Below are 13282 nucleotides of genomic sequence, written 5' to 3'. Positions count from 1 at the left end.
AAATCAAAACAACAATGAGATATACCATCTCACCCCAGCACTGATCGCAAGGTTCAATGAGATAGAAAATAACAAATGCTGGTGGGGATGTGGAGAGATTGGGACTCTCATACACTGTTGGTGGGACTGTGAAGTGATACACCCATTGTGGAAAGCAATAGAGCAATTCCTTAGAAAGTAGAAATTGAAGATACCATTTGACCCAGCAATCCCATTACTAGGTATATATCCTACAGAGGTGAGAGCCAGGATAGGAACAGATACATGCACGTTCATGTTCATCACAGCACTATTTACAATAACAAAAAAGACAGAAACAACCTAAGTGCCCATCAGTGGAAGAGTGGATGACCAAACCATAGTACATACACATACTGGAATGCTACGCAGCACTAAAGAATAATGTGGTGGTGGTGGTGTTGTTATATGTTGTCGAATCGGCCCTGACTCATAGCGACCCCTCCTTGGGTTGCCGAGGCAGTATCACTACAGAAGTAGATTGCCCAACATTCCTTCTGAGGAGTGGCTGGTGGGTTTGAACTGCAAGCCTTCTGGTTAGCAGTCAAGTGCCTTAGGCACTATGCTACCAGAACATGGAGGACATTATCCTGAGTGAAGTAAGGCAATCATAGAAGGACAAATATAGTATTAGTTCACTGTTGTGGAGGGTCAAGGTAAGGTTTATACATGGAGGGAAACTTTCTTTGTTGGTTGCCAGGGGTGGGAGGGGAGGGGAGGGAACACTGGAAAAAAAAAAAAAAAAGGCATTGACCCAAGTCAGTTTAGTTTTGTGTATTTGACTGTACATAAATTATATTTCAATAAAATGCATTAAAAAAAAGAATTTGACAGTAGGACTGAAGTAAGATTCATTAACAAACTGGTATGCAGATGACACAACCTTGCTTGGTGAAAGCAAAGAGGACTTGAAGCAGTTATTGATGAAGATCAAACACTGTAGTCTTCAGTATGGATTACACTTCAACATAAAGAAAACAAAAATCCTCACAATTGGATCTATTAAGCAACATCGTGAGAAGTGGAGAAAACAATGACATTGTCAAGCATTTCACTTTACTTGGAGCCACAATCAACGGCTATGGAAGCAGTAGTCAAAAAATCAAACGACACATGTCATTGGGAAATTTGTTGCCTGATCCAAGCCATGGTACTTTTCAAATGCCACATATGCATGTGAAACCTGGACAATGAATAAGGAAGATGGAAGAACAATTGTTGAATTCGAATTAGGTGCTAGCAAAGAATATTAAATACATCATGGGCTGGCAGAACAATGAATAAATCTGTCTCAGATAAAGTAAAGCCAGAACACACCGTAGAACCCAGTAAGGTGAGACTTCACCTCATGTACTTTGAACATGCTATCAGGAAGGGCAAGTTCCTGGAGAAGGACATCATGCCTGGTAAAGTAGAGCGTCAGTGCAAAAGAAGACCCTCAAAAAAATTGACTGACACAGTGGCTGTAACAATTGTCTGCCAACCCTATCCATGGTCATGGGCACATTGCCCCCCTGCTTCGACATACTTATTCATTCAGCCTGTCCATCTGTGGTGTAGTAAATTACCTGGTATGTCTTTTCTAGCTAAAAGTCTTTGTAAACTCCATGGTGGAATTTGCTGTGAGAAACTGCATAGCTCCTGATTCTAAATGTTACCCACCTGGGGTATTTCTGTTGGGAGTGGCACAAAGCAATTTTCTGGGAAGTTCGCTCTCTCTCAGGTGCTTAGAATTCTGATGTTATGATTGGTTAGTTTGGCCAGTCTGCCAAGCTCAAAAGGAGGCATCCTAGAAGCAGAAGAGGTCTCTCTCTGACTGCTGGCTAATGATGTGCTGCTGAGAGAAACACTCTCCTGAGAGACACGAGCTGCTGAGAAAGAGACACAAGAGACATGCATTGCTGAGAGGGACACCGAGAGACATGCGCTGCTAGAAGACAGACTGTGAGAGACTGTTGGCTGAGAGATGGTGGGCTGAGATATATTGAGCATTGTTCCTGAACTTGAATTGTAGCCTGGTACTTCCCTAATAAACTACATAATCTGTGAATTCTGTGTGGCCGCTGCAGTGAATTATCGAACCCAGCAGAAAGGTGGTGAGTGCTGCGGGAGGAACAGTTGGTGTCAGGGTTGGTGAAAGGGCTGGAGGGAAGCAGCATGTCTGGCCTCACAAGAATAGGCCTTGGGCTACTGGTGGTGATTCTATCTTCCTCTTGTGGGATTAGAGGAGGTCAGAAGATGTGGTCTCCTTGCCTCTTTGGCACCATCCATCCATCCCATAGATCAGTGTTTGTCATCACTGAAAATGCAGTACTGTATGTACAAAAGGATTCATCTTTGTTGTGTGTACCTCCCATGCACTTCTCCATGTCTTCTTCTTCCTCAATGACAGCATGTTGAGAACTCACATTTGGTACAATGCCCTTCTCCTTCACCCAAATCAATACTTGTCTCTACCTATCTAGCAGTGTTCCCTCCCCTCCCCTTACATCCCTGGTAACCAACGAACAAAATTTCCTTCCCTATATGTATTTTTACAATAACGGACTAATACAATATTTGTCCTTCTGTGATTGACTTATTTCACTCAGCATAACATCCACCAAGTTCATCCATTTTATGTGGTGTTTTGCAGAATCTACACTACTCTCTAATGTTACGTAGTATGCCACTGTGTGTATGTACCTCAGGTGAATCGCTTGATGTGGCCCTTCTAGCCATTATCCTCCATTATGTGATATATTGTAAATTCTATTATACATGCTTGTTTGGGGTGGTGTGGTAGTTAAGGTCAGGTGTCAACTTGACTGGGCAGCTGGTAGTCGTCGTTCCCTATAATAATGGGCAATCAGCTCTGTGGTGGGATTTGCCTTGAGTTGCTGATTGTTAAAGCCATTTTCTTGGGTTATTTCTGTTGGAGCAACACAGGTGGAATGTATCTTGAGGCCTGCCTTGCTGGAGGGTATAATTCAAATCACCACCTTTAGCTTCTTTGAGGGTATACCTACGAATCTCCTGGAAAGGTTTGCCCTCCTCTTGCTCCAGTTCTTTGTTTTGGCTCATCCTCATCTCAATCCTGGATTTGAGATAGCAGCTGTCATCTGATCTGCTGATCGAGGTTCATCAAACCCCAAGAACTGGGAGGATCCTCCAGACCCTCTCACTGACCTGGGACTCGTGACCCTGCCAGCCTCTACCATTACTACATGAGATGATCCCTTGGGTGTCTGTGAGTTCTGTGAGGCGCTACAGTGAAATACAGAACCTTAAGATGGGGAAAATTACTGGGAGGAGGAGGAGGAGGAGTTAATGTCTGAAATGATGGAGTGGCACGGTAGTTTGGACATTTGGGACATCTTTAACCTCCGCTTCATGGGGTCCGGCCTTGTGCTGATCTTTCTGACAGAAACTGTTCAAGCAGTACCATAGTTTGGTTATCTATTTTTCTGTTGATGGGCACCTAGGTTGTCTCCATCTTTTAGCTATTGTAAATAGTGCTGCAATGAACATGGGTGTGCATATATCTGTTCTTGTCCCAGCTCTCACTTCTTTACGATATATACCTAGTAATGGAATGGCTCGATCAAATGGTATTTCTAATTCCAACTTTTTAAGGAATCACCATGCTGCTTTCCACAGTGGTTGTATCATTTGACAGTCCCACCAACAATGCAACTTACCACAATTTTAACAAAAGTAAATTCTTACTTGCAAAATAGTTATAAAATTGTATTGCTTTTTATTTGCATTCCCTTGCCTATTAGGGAGTGTGGATTACTAAAAAGACTCAGAATCCACCAAGCTATATTCAGTGCTGCTGTCTGCACTAAGAGGATTTCACCTGTGCAGACTGTTCACAAGGATATCACACCTATAGAGACACTTCTCACAACACAAACAACACAAATTAGTGTGTTTATTACAATGGTGGTCTTACAGGTGAAAATGAAGCATTTTGAAGAAAGTCTTTTGCTAGTTTTCACAAAGGTAGTAAATGGAATAGTATGGCCCTAAATATTTGGCCAAAGAGCACTGGTGTCATAGTGCCTAAGGCATCTGACTGCTAACCTGAAGGTTGGCAGTATAAACCCATCAGCCACCCCATGGAAGGAAGATGGGACAATCTACTTCCATACAGATTTACTGCCTTGAAAATCCAATGAGAGTCACTATGAGTTAGAACTGACTTGCTGGCAGTGGAGGAGGTAAACACCTGGTCTGTAATACATACCTCACAAAAGTTCGCTTAATTTCTTTCTGTCTAATGTTAAATAAGAAGCCCTGGTAGCTTAGTGGGTAAGGCACTTGGCTACTAACCAGGTCAGTGATTCTAATCCACCAGCTCCACTTGAGGAAGATGAAGCAATCTATCATGTAAGGATTTACAGACTTGAAAACCCAATAGGGATTGATGTGAGTCAGAATCGACTCGATGGGAGTGGGTTTGGTTTTTTGGTTTGTAATGTTAAATGAGTGAAACTTTTCAGAGACATATTTATAGATACCAAAATAATCTTTAAGAGTGATCTTTGCATTAAAAAAGAGTAATTTTTACTTAACACTTACTGTTGTTCTATAAAATATTTATTTTTCTTAATTCTTAAAGTTCCCCACTTAATTGATTATATGAATATCAACAAAAATAAATATTTCAACTAAAATAAAAATATTTTACACATTTTTATTCTTAATTTAAAGGAAGCACAAGTTCTTTCTCTAACATGTTTTTGTGCCAACAACTTCTTTTGATCTCTAACAGTGGCAAAGAGTCCTGGAATTAGCCAGAAAAAAATTATATAAATGTGTGTATGTCTGACATTTTTATAACCTACTCCTCACTTATAGACATGGTTAGATTCCAAAGACAAGGGTGTTAGGTGAAAATGAAGGATTTTATTTTTTTCTGTTTTCAGAGCATCCATGTGTCCAATTTTTTCAGCTTAGAAAATAAGATCAAAGAAGTAACAGCTAAGATTTATTGATGTGCTCATCATTGTGACAAGACGAGCTGTGGATTACTCCTCTGCAGAGAAGGAAGCTTGGAAGAGACAAAGATTGTTAAAGCCAGACTCTGTAAGTGGATGGCCACAGCTTAACCATTTCACTTTTCTCCTTTGACGGGTCAGGACTTACGTTGCAGAGTTGCTTCCAGGGCTCTACTCTCAACTTTGCATGCACTGCATTCATGATCCCGGATCCTTCTCTGCCATTTGGGCATGTAGAGTCACTGAGCCTCAGAGCTCCCTGTAAGGGTGTTGGGAAGCTGGCCACACACCTGACCTCATTGAGGCAGATGCTTCAGGTCCAGTTTGGCTCACCTTGATACATCATTAAACTTGCATGCATTTTTTTCTAAGCATCCTCTCTGATGCCTCTTTCTTTCCTCCCTTCCAACCCAACAAGAATTTTGAGACACAGGGCCTTAAGCTGCATAGGAGCTAGGAACCCAGAGTAGGCATCCAACGGGGTCAGTGCTGGCTGCATGTCTGCCTGGAGGCTTTAGGCACAGAGGCCATATCCAAGCAGCAAATGGATATGGCGACTCAATCAGCAAAAGACAGCGGAGGGCTTAGGGCAGCATGGTCCAGATTCTTAAGAGGTTGCCCGCAGACCCTACTTGAGGGAAAGGACACTCTGCAGTCAATGATGCCATGCCAGCCTCTTTGTTAATACACCAAGTACGTGAATAGTAGATTTTTTACTTCTGTTGTTAAATTCGAACTTTTGGATAACAAGTTGGTTGATAAGTTAGGAGTAGGCATAGTCTGTTTCTCTCTATTAGAATTAAGATTCACGAGGGTAGGGAACACATGTATGTTGTTTATTGCTATACCCCTAGCACCCAGAATAGTGCCTGGCACATAGTAAGCCCTACAAAGTATTTATTCTTTTCTCCAAGTACTACACTAGATACTTCATAATAATTGTTATCCAATCAATCTAAAAAACTCAACCAAATATTATTCTTTCCATTTTACATGAGATGCTAAACTAAGAATAAGAATATGATTGAACTAAGAATATGATTGCAGAAACAGAGAAGGGAAAGCAGTAATAACAAGAGAAAGAGGGGATTCGTTATTATTCCTTTCCCTTCTCTGGTGTACATATTGATTACTATATGATATTTCCCTTGGTGGGTGGATGAAGAGACTGCAGAGTACTCTCTCGTGTGTTTGGGAGAGAGTCAAAGTTGAAAAATGAAATCTGGAACTTTTGAATACCAATTATATGAGGCACAGAGAAAGAAATATCATAGTGAGGGAGAAGTAGAAAGCTAAGGCTGAAGGCTTTACTCAACTAAGAGTTTCTTGCAGGAAGCAGTATAGGCAAAAATACCAAATACTGGGAGCACAACATCCTTGAAAATTACAATGTTTCTATCAAAAACCATAAGCCACACAAAGGACAGAGAAACAATGACCTATACAAATAAATGACCAAGTTACCTTCAAGGTGTAACCAAATAATGGAAACAATGAAGAATTCAATAAAATTACATTAAACATAATTAAAGAACTAAAGAAAAATGTGGACCAAGAGCTAAAAGAAAGAAAACAATGAACAAAAATAATCGTTTAAAAAAGATATTGCAACTCAAATGGGACAATAATGAAATGAGAAACACAATACAAGGATTTACCAATAGATATAATCATGCAGAAGAAAGAATCAGCAAATGAGAGAATGAGTTAAAATTACACATGCTGAAGAACAACAAGAATAGAGGCCCAAGAAAGCTAACTATAGTTAATGGAAATACGAAAAAACAAGAGACTTAATATATGTATCAAGGGAATTCAAGAAGGAGATGTAAAAGACAAAGGGACAGAAATAATAACTGAAGAAATAATGACAGAAAACATCCCAAACTAATTAAGGATTGTTATTGTTATGTGCCATCAAGTCGGACCTGACTCATAGTGACCCCCTCCTTGGGTTTCCGAGGCAGTACCACTATGGAAGTAGATTGCCCCATCTTCCTTCCGAGGAGCGGCTGGTGGGTTTGAACCGCCAGCCTTCTGGTTAGCAGTCAAGTGCCTTAGGCACTATGCTCTAAAAATCCAAGAAGTTCAAAAAAGCCTAAGCAGAATAAACCCAAAGAGATCTATACCAATACACTCATATTTAACCAAAAACCAAAACCACTGCTGTCAAGTCAATTCCAACTCATGGTGACTTTATAGAATGCAGAACTGCCTCATATGGTTTCCAAGGCTGTAAATCTTTACAGAAGCAGAGTGCCACATCCTTTTCTCACATCACAGTTACCAAAAGAGAAAAAAAAAAAACAAAACCATTGCTATCAAGTCAATTTCTATTCATAGAGACCCTTTAGGACAGAGTGTGTGTGTGTGAGAGAGAGAGAGGGAGAGAGAGAGGGAGAGAGAGAGGAGAGAGAGAGAGAAGGAGACAAGGACGAAAGGGGAGGAAGGAGGAAGGAAAGAGAAAATGAGAGAGGAACTTCATGATTCAATCATAGAAGGCTACTTAGAGGTGTGAATGAATCACAGTTCCTGACTCATTTCACTAATAACTGTAAGTCTGAGAACTGAAAAAGTCTACTATCAATTGTTGCAATCATCACTCATTTTTTAAAAAATAGAATAACACCTCTGGAAAGAAACAAGTACTACATATAAGCTGTTGCTTTACCTTCATGACATCTCTGTATGACCGAATAGCTGAGATTTTTCTCTTTTCATCATATTCATCTTCTAAGCCTTCATCCGCAGCCTCATAGCCTTCATCATGGCAACCATCAGCTTCTACTGTATTGGCCATAAGATCAATGAGCTTCTCTAGGGGCGGGCTTAATTCTCTTTCTTCATTCTCTTTCAAACCATAGTCCAGTGCTTTATAGATAATAATTCCCAAAGATTCAATAACCTAGAAACATGAAAGAAGAGTGGTTAACAGAGATGATTAAACAGTTTTATGGAATTAACTCTAGGGCATAAAATATCTGTTATAATATTAAACCTAGGTCTAATTCCACTTCTGATGAAGAGCAAAGATTACTGGGTTCAGTATGTATTACACCAACATAAAGAAAACAACAATCTTCACAACTGGATGATAAGTAACATCATGGAGAAAAGATTGAAGTTCTCAAGGATTTCATTTTACTTGGATCTACAAACCCATGGAAGCAGCAGTCAAGAAATCAAACAACATATTGCATTGGGCAAATCCACTGCAAAAGACCTCTTTAAAGCGTTAAAGAGCAAACATGTCACTTTGAAGACTAAGGTGCACCTGACTCAAGCCATGGTATTTTCAATAGCCTCATGTGGATATGAAAGCTGGACAAATAATAAGGAAGATCAAAGAAGAACTGATGCGTTTAAATTCTGGTGTTGATGAAGAACACTGAAAATAACATGAACTGCCAGAATAATGAACAAATCTCTCTTGGAGGAAGTATAGCCAGAATGCTCCTTAGAAGTAAAAATGGCCAGACTTTGTCTCTCATACTTTGCTCATTGTGGTAGTTAAGGTTTTGTGTCAATTTGGCTGGGACTGGTTTTGAGTAGCTGGGCAGCTGGATGTAGTTATTCCCCACAAAGAGATTGGCAATCAGCTCCATGGTGGAATCTACTGGAGCAGCTTAGGCATGTGGTCTGCTTTCAGTCTAACTGAAAGAAAAAAGACAAGAAAAGAAATGGTGCCATCGAGTCAATTTGACTTGCAATGACTCCTCCTTGGGTTTCCGAAAAAGTATCATTACAGAAGTAGATTGCCCAGTCTTCGTTCCGAGGAGTGGCTCGCGGGTTTTAACTGCCAGCCTTCTGGTTAGCAGTCAAATGCCTTAGGCACTATGCCACTAAAGCCCCCAGTATATAATGGGAAGTTTTAAGAAAGGTCTCTATAGCCTTTTGGCATGCTTGGACCCTGCACAGGCTGAGTCTTCATTGGCAGCCAGCCACACCCTGCTGATGTGGGGACTTCTTCTGGACTTGAAATAGTGACCTGCTGTGTTGTTTGATAATCTTGGGACTGTGCCGTTTTACTTGTCAACCTTGGGTTTGCCAGGCTCAGCAGCCAGCAGCTGCCTGAGTTAAGAAAAGCCTCCAGCTTCAGTGGTCTGGAGCAAGAGGCAGAGCTGAAGCCTAAGGTCAAGGGGCTTACCTAGCCCCTGAGCTGGCACTATGAACCCAGACTTCTACCCTCCAAAACATTAAGAGAATAAATCCCTGTTTGTTAAAGCCATCCCATTTGTGGTATATTTTTGTTAGAGTAGCTTTAGGTGATCAAAACCGTAATGTTGTTAGAAGGGAGAAGTCCCTGGAGAAGGATATCATGCTTGGTAAAGTAGAGGGTCAGCAAAAAAATGGAAGACCCTCAATGAGATGGATTGGCACAGTGACTGCGATGATGGGCTCAAGTATGGCAATGATTGTAAAGATGATGAAGGACCGAGTAGTGTTTTGTTCTGTTGTACATGGGGCCCCAATGAGTCAGAATCAACTCAACAGCACCTAACAACAACTCCATTTTAGAAACGTGTGGCAAATTAGATTTGAAAAGATATTTAAAAGTCTCACATATGCATTAAAAAAGAAAAATCTCAGATGGAAATTTTCATGTGATTTCCTCAAACCAGTACATAATACATGCATAAAACTCACAAAAACCAAACTCATTGCCATCAAGTCAATTCCGACTCATAGTGACCCCCACTGGATTGGATGTAAATCTTTATTCAAACAGACTGCCTCATCTTTCTTCCATGAAGCGATTGGTAGGTTCAAACCATCAACCTAATACCTTAACCACTACGCCACCAGAGCTACACCCTTTTTACAGGTGCTTAGGTTTGTATGGTATGCTAAAATCTAAATTCTCCATTCATATGATGGTGGAAGTATCCTAATTGGGCTGATTTTCCACATTTCTAAAAGATATTTTTCACAATAGATCCAGTTAACCAAAAAACACATTTCTCTAAAACTCTTATGCCAATGTCTATCTAATTAGACATTCTACACATGCCCCAAAGATCTGAGAGACTGAAAACTCACTTAATTTAAACCTAAAAAAAATACATATATATTCTTATTCACATACTATTCATTGAGTTCCATTTCTGATCAGAGACCCTCTTTGAATACTACTAGAAAAATGGTATATTACAAATGTAATGTTGTTGTTATGTGCCATCAAGTTGGACCTGACTCATAGCGACCCCTCCTTGGGTTTCCAAGGCAGTATCACTACAGAAACAGATTGCCCAACCTTCCTTCCCAGGAGTGGCTAGAGAGTTTGAACTGCCGGCCTTCTGGTTAGGCACTATGCTATCAGAGCTCCCTATAGTGTACTAAATGATCTTCCCTACAATTCCAGGTCTACCACTGCCACTACCCGAGAAACATGATCCTGATTTATGACAACTAGACATACATCAGGAGCTTTGGTGATGTACTACCTAAGGCATCACTACTTAAACCAACCTGACAAAAGCTCTAGGCTTTAGCTAGTGTAGACAACTGTCATTTATTCCTCAACGTTGCCTTTCTTTTCTCCTTGGGGGCGAGTGGGTGGGGGTGGGGGGGTGGATCACATATATAAAACCCTTTTATTTTACAATTGCAACAGCTCAATTTGTTTCCCCGTAGTCAGTTTTCTTTTTTGAAAGAACACAGGCTTTAAAGTCAAAGATTTATCATTAAATCCTGACTTTTATCACTAGCCATTTGACCAAGGGCAAATTATTTATTTTATTCACAATATTTCAGACTTGTAAATTGGGGATGAATGGTATTAACATCTCATGGGATTTTGGCAGCATTACTGGAGTCCCTAGGTGGCATGTAAACACTCCTTGTTAATCAAAAGTTGGAGGTTCCATTCCACCAAGAGGCACTTAGGAACAAAGGCCCAGAGATCTACTTCTAAAAATCAGCCACCGAAAACTCTGTGGAACAGAGTTCTACCTTGTTGCACATGGTGTCTCCATGGGATGAAATCTACCAGAGAGTAACTAGTTACAAATGCATTCAAGACACACAAAAGTACATCCTACAATACAAATACAAGACTTATCCTACTACTCATTAATGTTACCATCCTTCTCTCCCTTTCCCTCGGTTCACTCTTTTAACCCCCTAAGCAAACAAAATAATTCTTTCTACATAATGAATGCTGATTGTTTTAAAAAGGAGATAATATGGCATGAAAGAAGAGGAAAGTGATGTTTTAAAGATGAGCTAAGGAATCACTGTCATCATATACTACACTGAGTGCTCTTAAAAGCACTCAGGAAACTCAACAACAAAAGACAAACAACTTAATTTAAAATATGGGCAAAGGAACTGAATAGAAATTTCAATTAGTTCCAGTAGGTTTTTGACTGAGTCTCTTGGGTTTTCTAGGTATAGGATCATATCATCAGCAAATAGGGATAGTTAGACTTCTTCCTTACCAATCTGGATGCATTTGATTTCCCTTTCTTGCCTTATGGCCCTGGCTAGGACTTCCAGTACAATGTTAAATAGAAGTGGTGATAGCGGACATCCTTGTCTGGTTCCTATTCTCAACAGGAATAGTTTCAGTCTCTCTCCATTGAGAATAATGTTGGCTGTTGGTTTTGCATAGATGCCCTTTAATATGTTGGGGAATGTCCCTTCTATTCCTATTTTGCTGAGAGTTTTGATCAGGAATGGGTGTTGGATTTTATCAAATGCCTTTTCTGCATCAATTGATATGATCATGTGGTTCTTCTCTTTTGTTTTATTTACGTGGTGGATGACGTTGATTGTTTTTCTAATGTTGAACCATCCCTGCATACCTGACATGAACCCCACTTAGTCATGATGAATGATTTCTTTGATATTTTTTTGCAGTCTATTGGCTAGGATTTTGTTGAAGATTTTTGCATCTATATTCATGAGGGATATTGGTCTGTAGTTTTCCTCTTGAGTGATGTCTTTGCCTGGTTTTGGTATCAAGGTTATGCTTGCTTCATAAAATGAGTTAGGGAGGATTCCATCCTTCTCTATGTTTTGGAACAGTTTGAGTAGGATTGCTATCAGTTCTTCTCTGAATGTTTTGTAGAATTCTCCAGTTAAACCATCTGGGCCAGGAATTTTTTGAGTTGGTAATTTTTTGATGACCTGTTCAATTTCTTCTTTTGTGATGGGCCTGTTCAACTTTTCCACATCAGTCTGTGTTCGTTTAGGTAAATGATGTGTTTCTAGAAATCTGTCCATTTCTTCCAGATTTTCAAATTTGTTGGATTACATTTCTTCATAGTATCCTGTTGTTATCTTTTTTGTTTCAGTTGGTTCTGTTGTGATGTCACGCATTTTGTTTCTTATTCATGTTATTTGTATTCTCTCCCTCTTTTCCTTTGTTAAATTTGCCAGTGGTTTGTCAATTTTGTTGATCTTTTCAAAAAACCAACTTCTGGTCCTGTTGATCTTTTCTATTGCCCTTCTATTTTCTGTTTCAATTATTTCTGCTCGAGTCTTTATTATTTCCTTTCTCCTGTTGACTGAGGGCTTTTTTTGCTGGTCTTTTTCTAATTGTTGGAGATGTTGGTTTAAAGTGTTGATTTTGGCTCTTTCTTCTTTTCTGATGTGTGCATGTATTGCTATAAATTGGCCTCTAATCACTGCTTTTGCTGTGTCCCATAGATTTTGGTATGTTGTGTTTTCATTCTCGTTTGACTCAAAGAATTTTTGAATTTCTATTTTTATTTCTTCTCTTACCCAGTCTTTCTCCAGGAGGGTATGGTTCAGTTTCCATGTGTTACTCTTTTTCTGTTGATCTTCCTATTGTTGATTTCTAATTTGATAGTGTTATGATCTGAGAAGATGCTTTGCAGTATTTCAATGTTTTTAAATTTATTAAGGCTTGCTTTTATGGCCTAACGTATGGTCTATCATGGAAAATGTTCCATGTGCACTGGAGAAGAATGTATATTGTGCTGCTGTTGCATTAAGTGTTCTGTAGATTTCTATAAGGCCCAGTTGGTGGAGTGTATTATTTATCTCTTCTACATCTTTAATTGAGTTTCTTTCCAGTTGTTCTATCTTTCAAAGAAAGAGGTGTATTAAAATCTCCCAATATGACTGTAGAGTCATCTATTTGGCTTTTCAACTCTTTTAAAGTCTGATTTATGTATTTGGGGGCTCTTTCATTGGGTCCATAGATATTTATTATCTTTATATCTTCATGTTCAATTGATCCTTTAATCATTATATAATGTCCTTCCTTGTCTCATATGGTGGTTTTTGTCTTAAAGTCAGTTTGATCAGAA

General features: G+C 39.5%; 1 protein-coding gene across 1 annotated transcript in view; it reads right to left on the bottom strand.

Annotated features, from left to right (window-relative positions):
* The window catches only part of SPIRE1 (spire type actin nucleation factor 1), a 629523-nt gene that overhangs the window by 320747 nt on the left and 295494 nt on the right, over positions 1-13282 (bottom strand). The window contains exon 4 of the mRNA XM_042782409.1: positions 7675-7908. Coding sequence (XP_042638343.1) covers positions 7675-7908 — 234 coding nt within the window. The remainder of the gene's footprint in view (positions 1-7674; positions 7909-13282) is intronic.

The sequence above is a fragment of the Orycteropus afer genome, unplaced genomic scaffold (assembly GCF_000298275.1).
Source record: "Orycteropus afer afer isolate SDZICR_OR568_19922 unplaced genomic scaffold, OryAfe1.0 scaffold00307, whole genome shotgun sequence".
NCBI lineage: Eukaryota > Metazoa > Chordata > Mammalia > Tubulidentata > Orycteropodidae > Orycteropus > Orycteropus afer.
Note: the sequence above shows the minus strand (reverse complement) of the source record. Positions and strands in the feature narration are given on the sequence as shown.